Source organism: Desmodus rotundus, chromosome 2 (assembly GCF_022682495.2).
Source record: "Desmodus rotundus isolate HL8 chromosome 2, HLdesRot8A.1, whole genome shotgun sequence".
NCBI lineage: Eukaryota > Metazoa > Chordata > Mammalia > Chiroptera > Phyllostomidae > Desmodus > Desmodus rotundus.
In genome coordinates, this window is record NC_071388.1 from 102700163 (window position 1) to 102721877 (window position 21715).

General features: G+C 41.1%; 1 protein-coding gene and 1 pseudogene across 1 annotated transcript in view; one reads left to right on the forward strand and one right to left on the reverse strand.

Moving 5' to 3' along the window:
- The window catches only part of SNX4 (sorting nexin 4), an 83382-nt gene that overhangs the window by 24463 nt on the left and 37204 nt on the right, over positions 1 to 21715 (reverse strand). The window contains exon 8 of the mRNA XM_024578001.4: positions 7685 to 7746. Coding sequence (XP_024433769.1) covers positions 7685 to 7746 — 62 coding nt within the window. The remainder of the gene's footprint in view (positions 1 to 7684; positions 7747 to 21715) is intronic.
- Positions 200 to 687, forward strand: LOC112320531 (dnaJ homolog subfamily C member 15 pseudogene; annotated as a pseudogene).

Sequence of the window (21715 nt, forward strand, 5' to 3'; positions counted from 1 at the left end):
GCAGAGTTCAAAACACTGTTTTATAAGGATACTCAAGAAACTTAGTGAGGACTTCAATAGCATAAAAAAGAATCAGTCAGAAATGAAAGATACACTAATTGAAATAAAGAACAATTTACAGGGAAACAACAGTAGAGCAGATGATGCCAAGAACCAAATCAATGATTTGGAACATAAGGAAGCAAAAAACAACCAATTGGAACAAGAAGAAAAAAGAATCCACATTGCCATGGTTGCCTGTGGCGGAGTCAACCCTGCCAGCAAGGGCTTGCAGTATGTGGAGTACTCACTGCCCTCGACCAAACGGCTGGATGTGGAGATGGATCAGGGACTGCCAAGAAGCTTGATAGCTGTAGGACTGGGTGTTGCAGCTTTTGCATTTGCAGGTCACTGTGTATTTCAGATCTGGAAACCTCTAGAACAACTAATCACAGAAACTGCACAGATTTCAAGTCTGAGCCTTTCATTCTACTATAAAGGAGGATTTGAACAGACAATGAGTAGGCGAGAAGCTAAGTCTTATTTTGGGTATAAGCCCATCTGCTAGCAAGGCCATGATTAGAATAGCTCACAGAAGAATCATGACTTTTGAATCACCCAGATAAAGGTGGATCTCCATACTTAGCAATCAAAATAAATGAAGCAAAAGACTTGCTAGAAGAAACCACCAAACACTGATTGATGCTCAAGGACTACTCTGAAGGAAAAAAGCCCAGGGGGAGGAAGGGGTGTAAAACCAAGGTTCAGCAAATTTAATCAAAACCACCACCGTCATAATGTTCATACATGTGCTAACAATAAGTAATAATTTAGTCCACTGTTAAGTGGTATAATAATAAAAGATTAATATCAAAAAGAAGAAATAAATAAAATGAGGATAGTGAAAGCAGCTTCTGGAACAACTTCAAGTGTTTCAACACTTGCATCATAGGGGTGCCAGAAAGAGAAGATAAGGAGCAAGAAATCTGAAATCTATTTGAAAACATAATAAAAAGAACCCTCCCTAATTTGCTGAAGGAAATAGACATGCAAGTTCAGGAAGCACAGAGAGTCCCAAACAAGCTGGATGCAAAGAGGCCCACTCCAAGACACATCATTATTAAAATTGTAACAGGGTACAGGCAGGGGCAAGGGGGCCCAATGGGGATTTGTAATGGGGTCCAGAAAAAAAAAAAAATATATATATATAAAGAGAGAGAGAGAGAGAGGAGGAGGAGGAGGATGTCCTCACCCCCACAAGTCTGAGCTGGGGGATGGGACACATGGAGCAGGGCCATTGAGAGTTGTTTTGAATATCAAATTTTGCAGATAACCTCTAGAATGGCCATTTAACATATCTATAACCTTTAACTGGTTTCACAGATATATTAAATAGTTGTGGCCATGCTTTGAGCCAGGGAGATGGGAGTGACTTCAACCCATCATGTAACTGGGAGGCAACTCCCTCTGGGTACAGCACCTGCATAAAAGCTTTTAGATGATTGACTCCATGCCATGCGGCCACACCTGCCCGGACTTACTATGGCAGCCCAGTAAAGCTGGAAATGCTGGCAGTAACTGACTGTGGGAGGAGTTGGAAATGGTGCTGCAGAGGGAAGATTGGCACTGGGATTTAAACCCAGGCACGGCACCGACGAGGGAGCTTTTTGGGACCACGCGGCTTTGGCGAAAGTTGGGACCCATGCAGCTTTAGGATGTGCCCTTTTTGCCACGTGGCTTAGGAAGCAGGAGAGACTTTACCTGGAAAAAAAGGATTCTTGCTGGTGGACCATGAGAAGGTGCCACATGGTTTTGGATTAACTGGAGACTGCAGCAGCACAGCTGATGGTGCTGGAACCGAGGTGCTGCCTGAACCACGAACTTCTACTTCTTTTCCTGAGATACGGTATCCCGGACTGGGCAAAGGGGAGAAGGAAGGACTGTGCATTTGTGGGTATTTTAAAGGACTTTAGTATTTTTAATGAAGACATTAAGTCATTACTCTAACTCTGTATAACTTTTAAAATCAATAATCCCTTTCCTCTTCACCAATCTCTGGCACTGGGAGACGTCTTTCCCTGGTGGTGGGCAAGGTGAACCTAGTACAGTGGGGGTACCCCCAGAGCACAAGGGTGGGTCCATTCGGTAATAGTGTACCATTCACCCCCAACCTGGGTCTGTTCTGTAACAAAATGCCAAAGGTTAAAGATAAAGACAGAATCTTAAAAGCAGCAAGAGGAAAGCAAAGAGTCTGGCCTACAAAGGAGTTCCCATAAGACTGTCAACTGATTTCTCAAAAGAAACTTTGTGGGCCAGAAGGGATTTCCAAGAGATATTCAAAGTCATAAAAAGCAACCAATATTGCTCTACCCACCAAAGCTATCATTTAGAATCAAAGGGCAGATAAAGAGCTTCCCAGACAAAAAACTAAAGGAGTCCATCATCACCAAACCATTATTATGCGCAATGTTAAAGGGGCTTATTTAAGGAAAAGAAGATCAAAACTAGGAACAATAAAATGGCAATAAATACATGTCTATCAAAAATGAATCTAAAAAACAAACTAAGCAAACAAGAACAGAGATAGAATCATGGATATGGAAAGCGTTTTGATGGTTGCCAGATAGGGGTAAGTCAGGGACTGGTGAAGAGGTGAAGGAAATTAAGAAGTACAAATAGGTAGTTCCATAATAGTCATGGGGATGTAAAGTACAGTATAGGAAATAGAGAAGCCATAGAACTTATATGCATGACCCATGGACATGAACAACGAAGTGGGGATTGCCTGAGGGAGTGGGCAGTGGGAGCGGAGAGGGGCGAAGGTGGAAAAACTGGGACAACTGTAATAGCACAATCAATAAACTATAATTTATAAAAATAAAACCACCAAGGTGCCTCCTGTTCTAGTATTATACAATTCCATTAAAGATAGAAAGGAAAAGACTCCATAAGAACACCCAATTGGCAAGTTTTGGTTAAGAGGTGAAAAATATTAAATTGCAACATATATAACAAAGCGCAGCCAGGGCACCCCCAAAGAGGGATTTGTAACAGGGTCTAGTACTCGGGGTGTCCAGGAAATATGAAAATATAGGATATCCTCACCCCCACGAGTCTGAACTGGGGGATGGGACACATAGAGCAGGGCCATTGAGTTATTTTGCACTTCAACAGTTGGCCAGCTTCATACCTGATATGCAAAAATGGTTATTTTACATATCTATAACTGCTGGCTAGCTTCAACAGGAGGCTAGATCTGTTAAGTAGCTGTGGCCATGCTTTGAGCCAGGGAGATGGGAGTGACTTCAACCCATGATGTAACAGGGAGGCAGCTCCCCCTGGTTACAGTGCTTGCATGAGACCTTGGAGATGGTTAGCTCCACATCACAGGGCCACGGCTCCCTGGACTAACTATGGCAGCCATGAAAGGTTGGCAAAAATACAGGAATGCTGGCAGGTGTAGTCGATTGTGGGAGGTATTGGAAATGAGGTTGCAGAGGAAGATTTGCTCACGGATTTAAACCCAGGTGCGGCATCCATGCGGGTTGGAACCAAGCGGTTTTGGGGCTCCCTTTACCACACGGCTTAGGAAGTAGGAGAGACAATGCAGGATTAGAGACAGGCACAAAGCAAGACCTTGCAGGGAAGGAAAGGGTTTGAAAGGACTCACTGGTGGGCTATGAGAAGGTGCCACGTGGTTTTGGATTGAGAACTGGAGATCGCTGCAACACAGCTGATGGTGCTAGGAACCTTGGGAAGCCTGCCAGCCAAGCACAGTGACTGAGAGGAACCAGAAGTGAGCTGCAGACTTCTTATATACCGCCCCCCCCCTCCTGAGCTATAATACCCAAGACTGGCCTGCTGGGGCAAAGGGGGAAGGAAGGACTATGTGTGTTTGTGGGTGTTTTAAGGGACTTTGGGATTTTAATGAAGACATTAAGTCATTACTCTAAGTTTGTATAACTTTTTTAAAAAAGATTTTATTTATTTTAGAGATAGGGGAAGGGAAGGAGAAAGTAGGGAGAGAAACATCAATGTGTGGTTGCCTTTCGCACATTCCCCAATGGAGACCCAGCATGCAATCCAGGCATGTACCCTGACTGGGAATCAAACCAGCAATCCTTTGGTTTGAGCCGATGCTCAATCCTCTGAGCCATACCAGCCAGGGCAAGTCTGTGTAACTTTTGAATAAACAGTTCCTTTCCTCTTCACCAAACTCTGACTTCGAGAGCCATAACTCCAAGTCTGTGGCAGTGGGCTAAAGAATCCACAGTGACAGAGGGACCCCGTAGCCCCTGGGTCCATTTTGTAACACATATAGATGATGTACTTATAGACCTATACACTTGATACTTCCACAGTGTTTTTAATCCATGTCACCCAATAAATTTAATTTTTAAAATTTATATATTACTACAACAAAAATAGAGATTTAGAGCTAAATTTAGTCACCCAATCTGGTGTTTGATAGGGATACAGGCACAAGAGGGAAATTCTCCAGCCCCAAACAGGTCTGTGGTAATAGATTTTATTTGTTTATACTTCTGTAAGGAAGGGTTTGGAATAAACTCTCCTCATTTAACCCCAAATTTGTATAATGACATGAAAAAGATTCTGAAATGTCCTAAATTAAATCACAGCAGGCCAGAGAATGAAAGGTAAAGACAAGAGGGGTTAATTAGTTAACAGTTGCAGGCCAAAACCAACAAAAGACTTCTTATATTATCCAATATACGAATGTTGAAACTTTGAATTAACTTCCAGGTCATTATTTCCTCCATTACATAGAGAAAACAGGAGCACAGCCAACCATCAGAGGCACCAATGCATCTTGCCTATGCATGAACTTTCAGACTGTTGCCCACCACCAATCCGAAGGAGCGACCACTTTTTCCTCATAGACTCTGTGCCTACTGTGAACTAGCCCTGCTTTACCTTCTCCCATCCCTTACAACTTACATCTTTCTTCTTCAGACTTAACGTACAGAAGAGCTCTGGCAGCTCCAGTACAGCAGCCTTGTCTTCTGCATCTAGCCCTCCTGCTGGTGGTTTACAGTAAACATTCCAGGACCTGGTCCTTTTTTCCTGGCTAGCATAAACCCTACTTTCGGAAAAGCTTGAGACCATGAAGGTTTTTGTTTAACAACAAATACTTAAAATCAAGCTCAGAGATCTCATATAGTTTCTAAAAGACAGGCACCTGATCAGAGACACAGCTGATATTAGAATTAATTGCCAATAGTGTTCTATCTGCTAATCCCAACATACAACACTTTTGGTTTTGTTTTGTTTTTCTTATTCAAAAATGCTCTTCCCTTCCACTCACCATGCAGATGACCAGAAAATTAAAAATACAGAATCATTAAATAAAATACATCCTGTGTCAGCCCTGGCTGGTATGGCTCAGTGGATCGAGTGCCAGCCTGCGAACCAAAGGGTCACCAGTTCAATTCCCAGTCAGGGCACATGCCTGGGTTGCGGGCCAGGTTCCCAGTAGGAGTCATGCAAGAAGGCAACCATATATTCATGTTTCTTTCCCTTCCCCTCTCTAGAAATAAATAAATAAAATCTTACAGAAAAAAAAAAATCCTGTGTCTTTAAGCTCAGGGGCACATCAGTTTTGTGTATCCCTAAAAATGTACACATGACTTTTTGAAATAAATTTGCTTGTGTATTTTCCTTGAATTTACCAAATAAATGTGCTCTTCCCACTGTCCTGTAAATTACTATGACCCACCCCTTTGAAGCTCCAGACCCCTATCTCTTTCCTTTGCTCAGGATAGCATACAAGTTCAAATGCCTGACTTTCTCTTGAGCCTCAAATTAAATTTAGTTTTTTCCCTGTTAATCTGCCTTTTGCCAATGTAATTATTAGACCAAATAACCAAAACATACAAGTAAATATTCCAAAAACCCATCTCACAAAAGTCTTCAGAAATTATAAAGTGAGACAAAAAAAAAGAAAATCACCAATTCTATAAGACAGTGATTTCCAATAAAATCTTCTTGGGCATTCTGCTAAGAAAGCAAAGGTAACATTGCTTCAGAGTAGTTCTGATACAGGTAGACCTGGCCAGATGGCCTGGCCAGGCTTCAGAGTGAGGGAAGGGTCTCAGGAAAAGGCCAAGGCAGTGGGGGTGAAACTGCGGTGCTAGCTCCGCATGTGCTGGCAGATTTCCCTATCCCCAGGAAGAGACGTGGCAGAAGGAGGCCCTTCCCGGAGTCTGCAGGAGGCTAGAGAGTGATGGACAAACGGAAAAGCCCTCCTATTCCCTTCTGGCACATGGTGGAAGGGGGAGGTGCTGTGACAGAGTAATAAGACCTGTCACTCTAGCCTGGGAAAAGGATAGGACTGCCTGGGGAAGCTGAACCCTCCTGGAGTGCACAGAAGTTTGTGCCAGGATATTTAAATGGAAGGAAACAGAAACATGGGCCCTTCTTTCTTCCTCTGGGATCCAGTGCACAGACGTGTGGGCCAGAGCACTTGTGGATGGGTAAGCCCTGGAAGCCATGGCCAGGCAGCAGACCCATGCCCCTAGCATGGGAAGCATCAGTGGCAGTGGGCAGTGCTAGCTGTGAGCACAGACTCCAGGAAGAAGCCTGACCCAACAATGATGGGGAAAGAGGCTGAGCTGCTTGGATGATAGTGCAGTGCCACCTGCTGGGTTTCCAAAGGACAATATTTTTAAATGGGAGAGGGACTCCAGAAGCAGCCTTGGGCTGATCTGGCAGCTGATGGTGAGGTTTTTCTCTGGGTGTTCTGGAGGGGATGGGCTCTGAGGCAGAAGCCTGCCATTCTTCCAAATTATGAAGTTTTTGAAGAAAAGACCTCTTTTCCTTTTCACCTGACTTGTCTCCAGAGTTTGCCTATGGGTGGCGAGCAACAGAATCCCAATTTCTGTTCAGTAACAGTTTCACTACTCTGCTCAATATATTCGGTTAGTCAAAAAGTTCAATATATTCAGTTAGCCAAAAAGTCCATTTAGTTTTTTCCATAAAATAAAGACATACTTTTCAATTTCACCAATAACTTTATTGATTTGGATATTTTCAGTATGTCAGCTATCTCCCACATGGTAGAACACTGATTGTTCTCAATTAACGTCTCCATTTGATCGCTATCAACTTCAACTGGTCTATCTAATCATGGAGCATCATCCAGTGAGAAATCTGCAGCACAAGTCTTCACAAACCACTTTTGACCTGTTCAATCCGTCACAGCACCTTCTCCATACACCGCACAAATCTTCTTTGTATTTCAGCTGCATTTTTACCTTTCTTGAAATAAAAAATAATAATATGCCAAAAATGTTGCTTATTTTCTTCTATCTTCAATATGAAAATGGCTACACAAAAATTCACCCATTTTTGTAAGTTTTCTAAAAAAAATGGACACTGATGACAGCTGTCACAATACAATCTAACAAAATTGTTTCAAATTACATTAAAGACAACTAAGTGCTACAAAAGCTAAGTGTTACATCGTACAGAAAAAAACACATGAACTTTTTGACCAAACTAATATAAGACTTCCTCACCATTTTTTCTTAAAACAAAAAGTTTAAAAACTACTACTACCAGGACATCATTAAAAAAAATAATCTTCTACTTTCCAGACTCATAAATTTTCAAGAATTATAGTTCCCAGGCAAAATGCTAATTAGAGCTCACTGTTATTTATTTTAAAAGTTTATATAATGCTTACCTGAAAACTCGTCCGTAATTCCCATGTACTTTATATACACCATAGAGTCGATCTGCTACTCTCTGGAATAAATATTTAAAAGAAATTGCTATCATATGGTCAAAGATATATACATTTTAAAAAAGCAATGCATGCTCAGTACAATATATTTGGAAAATATGGAAAAGAAAATACTTCAATCTCCCTAAGTCTTATCACTTTTGATATAGGACATTTAAGGGCAACAATTAAAATATATACAGAGAGAAGTACGAAAGTGATTACATAAATATGATGACAATGAAGCAGAACAGTAAGAAGCTAAGAAAATTTGTTGGCAAGTAGAATGGGGAAACTGAGACAGAGAGCTGAACAAACTGGTTGAGCATTTTATAGCCAGATACAGAAGGTCACCAGGATGGAAAGTCCTGGGTGCCTAGCAAGGGGTAAAACTGGCACTGGACCTCGATCCCAGGGTGGCCCTTCTCCTGGTATATTGCTGGTCATGTGGTTTAGAATCCCTGACCTTTCCTCCCTAGAGATAACATCTAGTACTCACTTGTCCTCATTTCAGCTTCAGGTCCACAAATGCAGCAAAACCAGGGGGGTGAGCTAGGACCAACTGTAATGACTAATGACCCTCCTGCCCTGGTACTGACCAATCAGTAGAGACCACCACCCTGAAAGGGCACACCTGGGAAACTGATGAATATTCTATTGTAATCATCCCCTAAACTCCCAACCTTTTTACGAATCGTCTTTTTACGAATCCTCTTTTTACGAAAGGTCTTTGGGAGCAGGCCTGCATCTTCTCTACAGGAAACCATTCAGTGTGGCATGGGGAATGTAGCCCAGCCCGATTCAGAAAACCAATGGGCAGCGAGGTCAGCACACAGGACCCACGACCACAGATAAGTTCTTCCAAGGGGAATCAGGCCTGCATTGTATCTAGGCTGCTATGAGGCTTGCTTTTGCTAAAACTCCCTCACCCTGAATTGAAGCAGCAAATGTTTACTGCATATCTCTAAAGTAACTTCTTAAAATCTGTGCTAAACTTCCCAAGTATGGAGTGCAACCAATTCAACCACTTTTCCCCTTGATCTGCAACATCCTTCTCTTTGAAATAACTAGCAACATTCTTTCCTTTGTTATCTGTAAAAGGTAACCACCTAAAGAGAACCTGTGCATAGTAAATGAGGACCATCCTCAATGTAATGTACCCAGAAAAGCAATAAAAGCCTGTCCAGGCACAGGTCAGGGCGCTCTCTCTCACTTAGGGAGCAGCCATGCCATCCCTTTTTCTCCACAGGACTTCTGTAGTCCCTGTGAATTTGTTGTCGCAACCACAACACATGGACGCCTCAGGCCGGAGTCCGCCATCACTTTCCTTTCCCTCTTCTTCCCAACAGATGTGCATCTCCTAAACTCTAAGGGACTCCACGAGACTTACAACCAGGGGAGCAATGGGCAAAGGCAGCTCACCCTGGGCAAACCCCCTGAACCTGTCTCCAAGGCCCCCTTTTGTTTGACTTTTCACTGATCCAAAGTAGCCCCACCTAGTCTCATTTCTTTCCTATAACATCTCTAGAGAGCCAAAGCAGTCCTGCTGGACTCTCCTGTTGCTTCTTCTATCCTAAGCCCTTTCACACTCCTAAAAACACCTGGACTCGTGTTGTGAAATATTCTTGCACAATGTCAAGAACCCACATATTACAGGCCTGTCCAAGGGAGATTCAGTCCCAGGCCCCTTTCCAGTAACAATGCTATTTTCTTCCATATGATATTTTTATCCAGCAGGTTAACTGATTCCACTTTAAATAGTTGCATAAAATCCCACCCAGTGTATACACTATGTAAGCATTCCTCGTTGGATATTTAGTTATCCTAATTTTTTCAGTATTGTAAATAATCTTGTAATAAGCTTCTGACAATAAGGCTTTTCTATATTTCAGATTGTTTCCTTATGGTAAAGTCCCCAAAGTGGAATACAAGGGAAAGACTATAGACATTTTCAATTTGATTCATAGTTCTATACATAAATGCTCAACGCATGCAACATACTTCTATGCTACTGCCAAGGTAATTCCTTCTAACCAACAAAAACATTTAAACTAACAACAGAATTATAATTCAGATAACTGGGTTGAAATATGTACTGCCTAGCCATTCATACATATTTTACAAAAGACAAAATGTAACACCACATGTGGTAATTTGCTTTACTTTCTCCCAGTTTTATGGACCGAAACTGGAACACCAAAAGTTAATCCCAGACCTGACTGGGTAGCTAAATTGGTTGGCATGTTGTTCTGATATGCCAAGGTTATGGGTTTGGTCCCCAGTCAGGGCACATACAAGAATCAACCAATGAATGCATAAACAAGTGGAACAACAAATCAGTTTCTCTCTCTCTCAAATCAATTTTTAAAAGTCAATCCCACATAAAACCCTAAAAAAAAATTGTATAGAGTTTCTAAATGTAAACCCTAAGGATACATTAGGGCCCTAATTCTTTACTCATACAGGAGTAATTTGAGGAATTAGGCATTAACCATAAACAAATCTTAACCCTTTCAATACTTCAGCTTAAAGTGAACAGAACCATCATTGAATACTTGGAGCAGGCCTAAGAGGACCATAAAATGGTTTTCATCTCACCTTGGCCAGCACTGAAGGAACGCACATCCACTAGACAAGGGGGCAGCACACTACAAGTTTGCAGCTTGTTTTTTGTAGCCTTTTTGGAACACCGTCATGCTCATTCATGTTAGCATTGTCTGTGCTGCTTTCACAGCACGGATGAAGAGATTCAACAGGGATCATATGGCCCAAAATGCTGAAAATATTTACTATCTGGCCTTCAGAAAAAGTGTGCCAACTTCTGTACTAGACTCACCTTTCAGGACAAAACTCACAGAAATGATTATGCTTGAAACTTTCAGGGGTTGTCCCCAGGTCCTCTAAACTAATTTTTATGGCATGTTATTTCCCAATAATTATTTCAGAATCCTATGCAGTGGCAAAGGCTGTTTTGTTTTGTATTGTTTTCTAAGTGGTTCGTTCAAGTAAGTTGGGAAACATTGAGCTAATAAAGTTTATCGGGTTTCCTCTCTGCAGGACATTTTAGATCACAAACACTGTATGAATCATGACTGTTCAAGAGAGAGATACGGTTTGCAGTAGGGAACATCTTATAGGACTGGCACTCCAAAGAATACAAAATATTCCATTCTAGACTACTAACTTTTATAGATCCTTTCACTTTTAAAGATGAAACCTCCTCCTGAGAGTTGAGCATTTTATCATCCACCTAAAATATTAACCATGAAGTAGAGGGAGAGAACTTATTAGATAGCCACATAAAAAAAAACTAGCCCTGGCTAGGGGACTTCTGGTCAAGATGGCAGCGTAGGCAGACATGGCTTGCTTCTTTGCACAACCATGTCAAAATTACAAATAAAATATAGAACCATCACCCAGGAAGGTCAGAAATCGAGCTGAATAGAAGTCTGACAATTAAGAAATCGAGCTGAATGGAAGTCTGACAACCACAAAATGAAAGAAACCACATCTATCCAAACTGGTAGGAGGGGCGCAGATGCAAAATGGGCTGGTCCCACACCCACATGGGTGGATAAAAATTCAGGAGGACCATCTCTGGGGCAAGGAGTCCCAGACCCATTTCAGTCCCAGCCCAGGATTCCAGTGCAAGGAAGGTAAGTCCCCATAACTTCTGGCTGCAAAAACCAATGGGAACTGAGTCGGTGGAAGAAAATTCTGGAGCCCCAAGCAGTTCCTCTTAAAGAACCCACACACGGACTCACCTATACAGACTTATTCTCTCTGAGCTCCAGCACTGGGGTAGCAGCTTGAAAGGTACAAGTGGTATACAAGGAGGAACTGAAGTGTCTGGCATCAAGGAAGGCAGAGGCCAGTACCCCTGTGCTAACACAGAGCCGGTAAGCTGGTGACATATCTAGGACTCCACCAACTTGGCTAACACTGTTTGACCCACCTTGGAGATCGCCAGAGACTCTGTCCCACCCAACTTACGGGCCTACTCAATCTGCTTTTCCAAAAGAATGGCTGGCTTGGCACCTAAATCCTATCAAACAAGTAACAGCTGGCTTCAGTGAACCCTAGGGGCAGACAGATTAGATTCACAGATTGGCTTTGCCTGGGAATCTCCAAACCAGGAACGAGTAGCAGCCATCTTAGATGGCTTTATAGCTAAAGTGGGGTGCCCCAGACAAAACACAGGTGGGGGCTGACCTTGGCCTATACCACTGGGGAAACCCCAGAGCCAATGCATCCCATGGACAGCTACAGACCACATCGGAGCACCACCACCTGCTGCCCTTGCACAGCTGTACCTCCAGGGATGGCAAAGGTCAGTGTCCACAGCCAATCCTTACAGCTGACTGGCCTGGGTAAATCCCTCCCATTGATCTGTCAACAGCAACTTAGGCTTGCGTGTACAAGAGGAGGGTGTACTCAGCCCACATGAAGGGTGCACCTCGAATACCCAGCTTGGGTGACAGGGGAGGCTATGCCACTGGAATCTACAGGACATCTACTACATTAGGACAAACTACCAAGACACGGAGTCAAAGCAGCCCTACCTAGTACATAGAAACAAATACAGGGAAGCTGCCAAAACTAGGAGACAAAGAAACATGGCCCAAATGAAAGACCATATCAAAACTCCAGAAAAAGAGCTAAATGCAATGGAGATAAGCAATCTATCAGATGCTGAGTTCAAAACACTGTTATAAGGATGCTCAAGGAAGTTAGGACCTCAGCATCATAAAAAAGACCCATTCAGAAACAACAGATACAGTAACTGAAATAAAGAATAATTTACAGGGAAACAACAGTAGAGTGGATGAAGCAGAGAATCAAATCAATGATTTGGAACATAAGGAAGCAAAAAACCACCAATCAGAACAAGAAAAAAGAATCCAAAAAAAAGAGGATAGTATAAACAGCCTCTGGGACAACTTCAAGAGGTCCAACATTTGCATCATAGGGGTATCAGAAGAAGAGAAAGAGCAAGAAACTGGAAATCTATCTGAAAAAATAGTGAAAGAAAACCTCCCTAATTTGGTAAAGGAAATAGACAATCAAGTCCAGGAAGTGCATAGAATCCCAACTATGATGGATGCAAAGAGGCCCACTCCAAGACACATAATAATTAAAAGGCCAAAGGTTAAAGATAGAGATAGACTCTTAAAAGCAGAAAGAGAAAAGAAGGTAGTTACCAGATGATTCCCAGATGGGAGGGGGGAGGGGAAGCATGGGTAAAGACATGAGGGGATTAAGAAGTTACAAATACGAAGTTATACAATAGCCACGGGGGTGTCAAGCACTGTTTGGAAATGGAGTGGCCAAAGAACTTACAGGCATGAACCTGAACAATGGTGGGGGAATTGCCTGAGGGAGTAGGGAGTGCTGGGTGGAAGGGGGCAAAGGGGTAAAAATTCAGGACAACTGTAATAGCATAATTAATGAAATATGTTTTCAAAAAATAAAACAAAACAAAAACTAGCCCTGGCTAGTATGGCTCACTTGGCTGGAGCATTGTGTTGTGGACTGAAGGGTCATGGGTTTGATTCCCAGTCAGGGTATATACCCAGATTGCGTGTTCAATACCTAGTCGGGGAATGTGCGAGAAGGCAGCCAATCAATGTTTTGCTCTTACATTGATGTCCCCCCTGACCCCTGTCTCCTGTCTCCCTTCCACTCGCTCTAAAAGCAATGAAAAAATGTACTCAGAAGAAGGTAAATAAATTAAAGAAAAAAAGAACAAGAACTAGGAGCAACATAAGTACAAAATACAAATCCAAAATAACTGTTTAAGAAAAAGTTGGTCAACCCAAGTAGTTAACTTTCTTTCTTTAAAGTATATCAGTCCTGGCAGCCAGTATAAAAGGAGTTTCTACCATAGTAATTAGAAGTCTGGAAAATATTTTAATCCATAAAAGGATGATGAAAGGAGGCCAGAGTTTTCATCCAAAGATTCCTCTGCAAGTGTAGCATCTCTAGGATCCATAGCAGCAGTATTAAGCAGGAAGCTACATGCTGTTCCCAAAGGGATAACAATACCTCTTTGAATAAAGCTCCTACTAGAGAGGTAAGGGTGCATCTCTGATTAAGGTTGCTGTTTCCAGCTCTACAAAAGCTCCTTCCTCCCCTGTGAAATTTTCTATATCCATCACCGATGCTATATATTATGAGGTACAAACTCCTGAGTGACTTTAAAACACTCCTGTTAGTCCTCTGAAAACAGAGATATTGAACACTACTGGGAAGTCAGCTGTATCCCAGACAGTTTAGCCCAAAGAAGAATTAAATAGAGAAACTTGTCTGCGGTCTCAATCTAATGCAAACCTACAACACCAGGAGAAGCAAGTTAAGCCTTTCCTGGAAGGCTTTGGAGAATATCGTCAAGAACACAGCTCGTAGAACACCCGATGGTACCTCCATTATCACTCCAAATGCAAAGTCCATTTAGGAAAGATTATTAAAGCAAAACACATCTTCCTCTACTACCCATGTAGCACAACAGGTCAAGCAGGAACAGAAAAAGAACTCGCATGTCTTTGTGGCTGATTTGACAAGGGCAATGTATGGAGTGCAGGAAAAGGTGAAAAGGCAAGAAGCAAACTAGAAACCAAACAGGAAATTCACTGTAAGAACACTGTCCTCAAAAAACATCATGTTGTTGCCCTGGCTTGTGTGGCTTAGTTGGATGGGCATCGTCCTGCAAACCAAAAGGTCACGGATTCAATTCCTGGTCAGGGCACATGCTCATTAGGTTGGTCCCCAGTTGAGGGGTGTGCAAGAGTCAACTGATCAAAATTTCTTTCTCACATCGATGTTTCTCTCCTTCTCTTTCTCCCTCTCTCCCCCTCTTTCTCAAATCAATAAAAGAAAAATAAATTAAACCACGGTGTTTCAAACACCCCATCATGTCCAGTAACAAAAAAGGAAAAGGTGACAGAAAATTAGACACCGGCAAAACCTCCCTGTACAGATCCTACAGGTTTCACAGAATGGGAAATGACGAAGTCGAGACCTTGAAAATGACATTGTTTTGGAACTTCCGGCCGAGATGGAGGTGTAGGTAGAAAAACTGTGCCTCCCTGCACAACCAAAAGAACAACAAATTTAAAAACAAACAACCAGAACTGACAGAAAATCGAACTGAATGGAAGTCTGACAATCAAGGAGGTAAAGAAGAAACATCCAGACCAGTAAGAGGGGCAGAGATGGGCAGCCAGGTAGAGAGGACTCACAGCAAGGTGGTGCCTGGGGACAGGGCAGTCCCACATCTGCATGCAGATAAACAGGGAGGATCTACTGGCAAGTGAGAGAGACAGCACAAACCAAGGTTACAGTGAGGGGAAATAAGGCCTCAAAACCTCTGACTGAAAAAAGCTGTGAGAGTTGAGGCAATGGGAGAAACTCTCGTCAGCCTCACAGGAGACTTTGTTGGAGAGACACACAGGGGCCTAGAACGTACACAAATCCACACAGCCAGGAATCAGCACCAGAAGAGCCCAATTTGATTATGGGAACTGGGGGAAGAGACTGAAAACCAGCAGAGAGCAGAGCAAGCAAAACTGTACCCTCTCGAACCCCTTCCACACACACAGCATCACAATGCAGCAACGTGGGTTGCCCCGCTCTGGTGAAAACTTAAGGCTCCGCCCCTTACTACACATAACAGCCAAACCAAGACAAAATAAAATGGCCAGAATGAAAGAACAGATCAAACCTCCAGAAAAAATACAACTAAGCGACAAAGAGATAGCCAACCTATCAGATGCACAGTTCAGAACACTGGTAATCAAGATGCTCACAGAATTGGTTGAATGTGGCCACAAATTAGATGAAAAAATGAAGGTTATGAAAAGTGAAATAAAGGAAAATGGACAGGGAACCAACAGCGACAGGAAGGAAACCTGGACTCAAACCAACAATTTGGAGAAGGAAGAAATAAACATGCACCTGGAACAGAAGAACAAGAATTCAAAAAAATGAGGAGACGCTTAGGAACCTCCATGACATATTTAAACGTTCCAACATCCAAATTATAGGGGTACCAGAAGGAGAAGAGGAAGAGCAAAAAAATTGAAAACTACTTGAACAAATAATGAAGGAGAACTTCCCCAATCTGGCAAAGGAAATAGATTTCCAGGAAGTCCAGGAAGCCCAAAGAGAGTCCAAAGAAGTTGGACACAAGGAGGAGCACACCAAGCCACATCACAATTACATTAGCCAAGATTAAAGAAAAGGAGAGAATCTTAAAAGCAGCAAGAGAAAAGGACACAGTTACCTACAAGGAAGTTCCCCTAAGTCTATCAGCTGATTTCTCAAAAGAGACCTTACAGGCAAGAAGGGACTAGAAAGAAGTATTCCAAGTCATGAAAGGCAAGGACCTACCTATATCCAAGATTGCTCTATCCAGCAAAGCTTTCATTTAGAATGGAAGGGCAGATAAAGTGCTTCTCAGATAAGGTCAAGTTAAAGGAATTCATCATCACCAAGCCCTTATTATATGAAATGTTAAAGGGATTTATCTAAAAAAAGGAAGATACTGGAGTGGGATGGAGGGATGGGGAGAAAAGGCACACAACTGTAATTGAATAACAATAAAAAATTAAAATTAAAAAAAGAAAAGATAAAAAATATGAACAGTAAAATGATGACAAACTCACATTTATTAACAACCACACCTAAAACAAAAAAATAAAAACAAACTAAGCAAACAACTGGAACAGGAACAGAATCAAAGAAATGGAGATCACATGGAGGGTTATCAGCAGGGGAGTGGGAAGGGGAGAGAGGGGAAAAGGTACAGAGAATAAGTAGCTAAATGGTAGAAAACAGACAGGGGGAAGGTAAGAATAGTATAGGAAACATAGAAGCCAAAGAACTTACATGTATAAACCATGGACACAAACTAAAGGGGGGGGAATGTGGGTCGGAGGGGCTGTGCAGGGTGGAGGGAAATAAAGGGGGGGAAACGGGACAACTGTAATAGCATAATCAATAAAATATATTTAAAAAATAAAAAATAAAAATGAAAGGGTATGTGCCAATACTCACTATATATTATGCAGTATCTTTTGTAGGTTATTAGAGTTCCAAATGATTTCTCTTCTGTCATTCATAAATGATTGAAAGAAAATTCATTATAGTTGATATTGCTAAATCTTGATTTAAAAGTCTTTATTTCCTAGAAATCTAACTATTCAGTTATTCATGATATGTTGGGTTTTTTTTTTAAGTAAGAAACTTTAAGTTGTCTTCTTGGAGCTGTGGGTCTCAAAGTAGAGTTCTTCCAAGGGTTAGAGGTCAGTCCAGCCTCACTACTTTTTTCTTTAGGTTGTGGTCCTTTATTGCAAATCTCTTGTTACTAGAGTTCTGAAAAAATTTCTAAGGGATTTCACAGAAACATTTTTAGTAATGGAGGTAAGGACTTTTTCAAAGAGCTTGAAGCTTTGAACAGGAGATGTGGACTTAGGGGAACTCTGTGAGATTTAAGTTAGTTAAATGTTTTATTTAACCCCAAAATTAAACCATTTAATAAACCATTTTATAAAACAATGGTTTACATTTGCTCAGTTACCATAGATGCGGTGTGGGGCACATATCCATAGAATATAGACTTTTAAAAGTAATTATTTTTGCTACATAGCTTACAGACTCCTCAAATATACTTAGCTTGTCTGTTTGTTTCCATTCCTGTAACAAAACAAATGTAAATTGAAGAATCTTTATATAAAAAAGTAAACTTCACAAGCTGCTCTGCACTAACACTTTGCTTGACAAAGTTCTTAAACTTTTTACTTTTTATATCATTAAGACAGTGTCTAGAAATCTGTTATGAAATCATTTGAAACACTATTAAGCAATGTATTTCTTTAAAAATCTAATACTTTATTTTTTGTTATAAAATATTGTAAAGCATGGTCTCAAACTTTTTTTTACCCTTTTTTATTTTTATAATATATTTTATTGATTATGCCATTACAGTTGTCCCATTTCCCCCCTTCACTCCACTCTATCCTGCCCACCCTCTCCCACCCACATTCCCCCCTTTAGTTCATGTCCATGGGTCATACACATAAATTGTTTGACTTCTACATTTCCTATATTATTCTTAACCCTCCCCCTGTCTATTTTCTACCTACCATTTATGCTACTTACTCTCTGTACCTTCCCCCCCCACTCCCCTGTTGATAACCCTCCATGTGATCTCCATTTCTGTGGTTCTGTTCCTGTTGTACTTGTTTGCTTCTGTTTTGGTTTTAGGTGTGGTTGTTAATAACTGTGAGTTTGCTGTCATTTTTACTGTTCATATTTTTTATCTTTTTTTTCTTAGATAAATCCCTTTAACATTTTATATTAAGGGCTTGGTGATGATGAATTCCTTTAACTTGACCTTATCTGAGAAGCACTTTATCTGCCCTTCCATTCTAAATGATAGCTTTGCTGGATACAGTAATCTTGGATGTAGGTCCTTGCCTTTCATGACTTGGAATACTTCTTTCCAGCCCCTTCTTGCCTGAAAGGTCTGTTTTGAGAAATCAGCTGACAGCCTTATGGGAACTCCTTTGTAGGTAACTGTCTCCTTTTCTCTTGCTGCTTTTAAGATTCTCTCCTTTTCTTTAATCTTGGCTAATGTAATTATGATGTGCCTTGGTGTGTTTCTCTTTGGGTCCAGCTTCTTTGAGACTCTTTGAGCTTCCTGGACTTCCTGGAAATCTATTTCCTTTGCCAGATTGGGGAAGTTCTCCTTCATTATTTGTTCAAATAAGTTTTCAGTTTTTTGTTCCTCCTCTTCTCCTTCTGGTACCCCTATGATTCAGATGTTGGAACATATAAAGATGTCCTAACCCTCTCCTCATTTTTTTGAATTTGGTTCTTCATTCTTTTCTGGTTGGCTATTTCTTTCTTCCTTCCTGTCCATACCGTTGATTTGAGTCTGGGTTTCCTTCCCATCACTATTGGTTCCCTGTACATTTTCCTTTGTTTCTCTTAGCATAGGCTTCATTTTTTTCATCTAATTTGCAACCAAATTCAACCAATTCTGTGAGCTTCCTGATTTGAAATGTGCATCTGATAGGTTGGCTATCTCTTTGTTGCTTAGTTGTATTTTTTCTAGAGCTTTGATCTGTTCTTTCATTTGGGCCATTTTTTTTTTTTTTTGTCTTGGCACGCCTGTTACATAAAGAGGCAGAGCCTTAGGTGTTCACCAGGGCAGGGTAATGCTGGTCACTGCACTGTGACACTGCATGTGGGGGAGGGGTACAAGACGGAGTGACGACGCTTGCTCCACTCTCTGCCGGTTTTCAGTTACTCCCTCTGCTACCCACATTCAAATTGGGCCCTTCTGGTGCTGCTTCCTGAGTGGGTGGGTTTGTGTAAGTTCTAGGCCCCTGTGAGTCTCTCCAAGGAACTCTCCTGTGAGGCTAGGAGTTTCTCCCACTGCTGCCTCCACCCCCACAGGTGTTTTCAATCAGTGGTTTGAGGCTTTATTTCCCCACACTGGAACTGTGGGTTGCATGGTCTGTCACCAGGCCAGCTGCAGCTTTGCCCACCCCACTCCACAATCCGCCACCTTGCTGGGTCCAGCAGCCACTGCCTTTCTACGAGTCCTCTCTGCCCAGCTCCCCGTCTCCACTCCTCCTACAAGTCTGGATTAATGTTTCTTCTTTATCTCTTTGGTTGTCGAACTTCCATACAGTTCGATTTTCTGTCAGTTCTGGTTGTTTGTTTTTAAATTGTTGTTGTCCTTCTTCTGGTTGTGCGAGGAGGCACAGTGTATCTACCTATGCCTCCATCTTGGCCAGAAGTCTGTCAGCATGGTCTCAAACTTTCAAGTGCACTTTGAATTTTTTCTCTAAATTGTTAGTTATTGATGATCTCATTTATAAACACTAAATTCTATCTCCTGTCATTTTATCTTTTATTCATTTAAATGTGTTTTTTCTTTATTTTTAAAAGATTTATTTATTTAGTTTTAGAGAGAGGGGCAGTGAGGGAGAAAGAGAGGGAGAGAAACATCAATGGTGGTTGCCTCTGATGCACCCTCTACTGGGGACCTGGCCTGCAACCCAGGCATATGCCCTGACTGGGAATCAGACCAGCAACCCCTTTGGTTTACAGGTGGGCACTCAATCCACTGAGCCACACCAGCCAGGGCTCTTAGGTATATTATCAAAATTTATTGTATGATCTGTTACCTAAATAAATACTTGCAAATGAAAAAAACAAACAAACAAGAGTTTTCATCCTCCAATCCTCCAAAAATATGAGCAACTCCACGAGGAACTGGTTTACTCATGAACTAGGCAACAGACAGACACTCTGCAATTACTAGACCAGCAGTGTTTCTGGTATGAACTATTCATGGAAACAAACTGTTTTAGTGACTCGAGTCACTACAACATGGAGTGATTTGTACCTAGATCATCAGGGCAGTGAGAAAGAAGAGGAAGCAAAGAAAAACTATAAACTTAGACCAAAAATCATCATTTCTGAAGAAGAGGAAAGACAAAAATGGCAGAGAAATAAAATATAAATTACCAAAACCTGAAACCAGATTAATTCAATGGTTGGTAGAATCAAGAATACTGGTGCCAGGAAAAGGGGGCTACACCCAATGATTGAGTCTAGACTGCTTTCAATTTCTTTTTTTTGCCAAGTCTTTCTTTTGAAAATTGATCATCTGACAATTGACAGAGAAGAGCTGAAACCTAGCTGATTCTGTGACAACAGAAGAAATATGACAAACTCATCCTAACATCGTACCCAGCTCTGAATCATTTGTACTTACAATAAGAATGTCTTCTTGCCCTGACTGATGTGGCTCAGTGGACTGAGTGTGGGCCTGTAATCTAAAAGGTTGCCAATTCAATTCCTCATCAGGGCACATGCCTGGGTTGCGGACCAGGTCCCCATTTGGGGGTGTGTGAGAGGCAACTAATTAATTTATTTCTCCCACATTAATGTTTCTTCTCCCTTTCTGCATCCCTTCCCCTATCTCTAAAAATAAATAAAATCTTATAAAAATAATAAAGTCTTCTCTATACTCACTGAAATAGCAGGGAATTAGATATTAAAAAGAACAGTTTTATGGCATTCTATTAAATGATCTTATTTTGAAGATCTGGAAACACACAGCTTTTCTTTTCTTTTGAATTATCTCCTAAGAAGCGAAATATTGTAAGATTTTAGACTCATGATACTACCAAAATGGCCCCAAAGGAGCAGTATGTAAGACTTTATGCTGCCATCATCACTAAATATTTCACACTAGATATTACCACTTTTATGAGTGACTACAAATTAAATGTTAAATAGCATCTCAATATTATAATCTGTATTTTTAGAGTATTAGCAAAGTTAAACACCCGCCCCCCTTTTTAAATTTGACTTCCCCTAGAGAGGCAAGTCATATATGGTAAGAATAAGGGATTTGGAGTCAGACAAATGTAAACTCGAATTCCAGCTCCTTCTTCCTTTACAGTTTGACTTTGGAGACTATATTAAACCATTCCAAGCCTTACTATTATATTTTCCTCTGTGAAATGTGAAAACAATCTTCAACATATGACTGTGAGGATTAAATAAGATGACATTTGTAAGGTTCTTGGCAATAAGCAAGCTGACTCAGTGAAAATCAGTTCTCTTCTCCCTCAATCTGCTTGAATTCATGTTGTCAACAGAATATTTGTAGTTGGTCAAAAGCATGGGTCCTGGAGTCAGATAGACAAAGGTTTAAATTCCAGCTCCACACATCTATTTGCCACTGTGATATCAGGCAAATTACTTAACTTCATTTGCCTCTGTTTCCTAAACTCCAATATGGGGACAATAAATAGTACCTATCTTCAAAGAGTTACTGTGGAAATTAAGTAAGAATAATATTCAGCGGTACATAACTATTAGGTATCAATATTATTGTCTTTTGTTTTAGTTTACAAAACAAATGATCTCATCTGAGTCTCATAACTATGAATAAATAAGGCACAGATT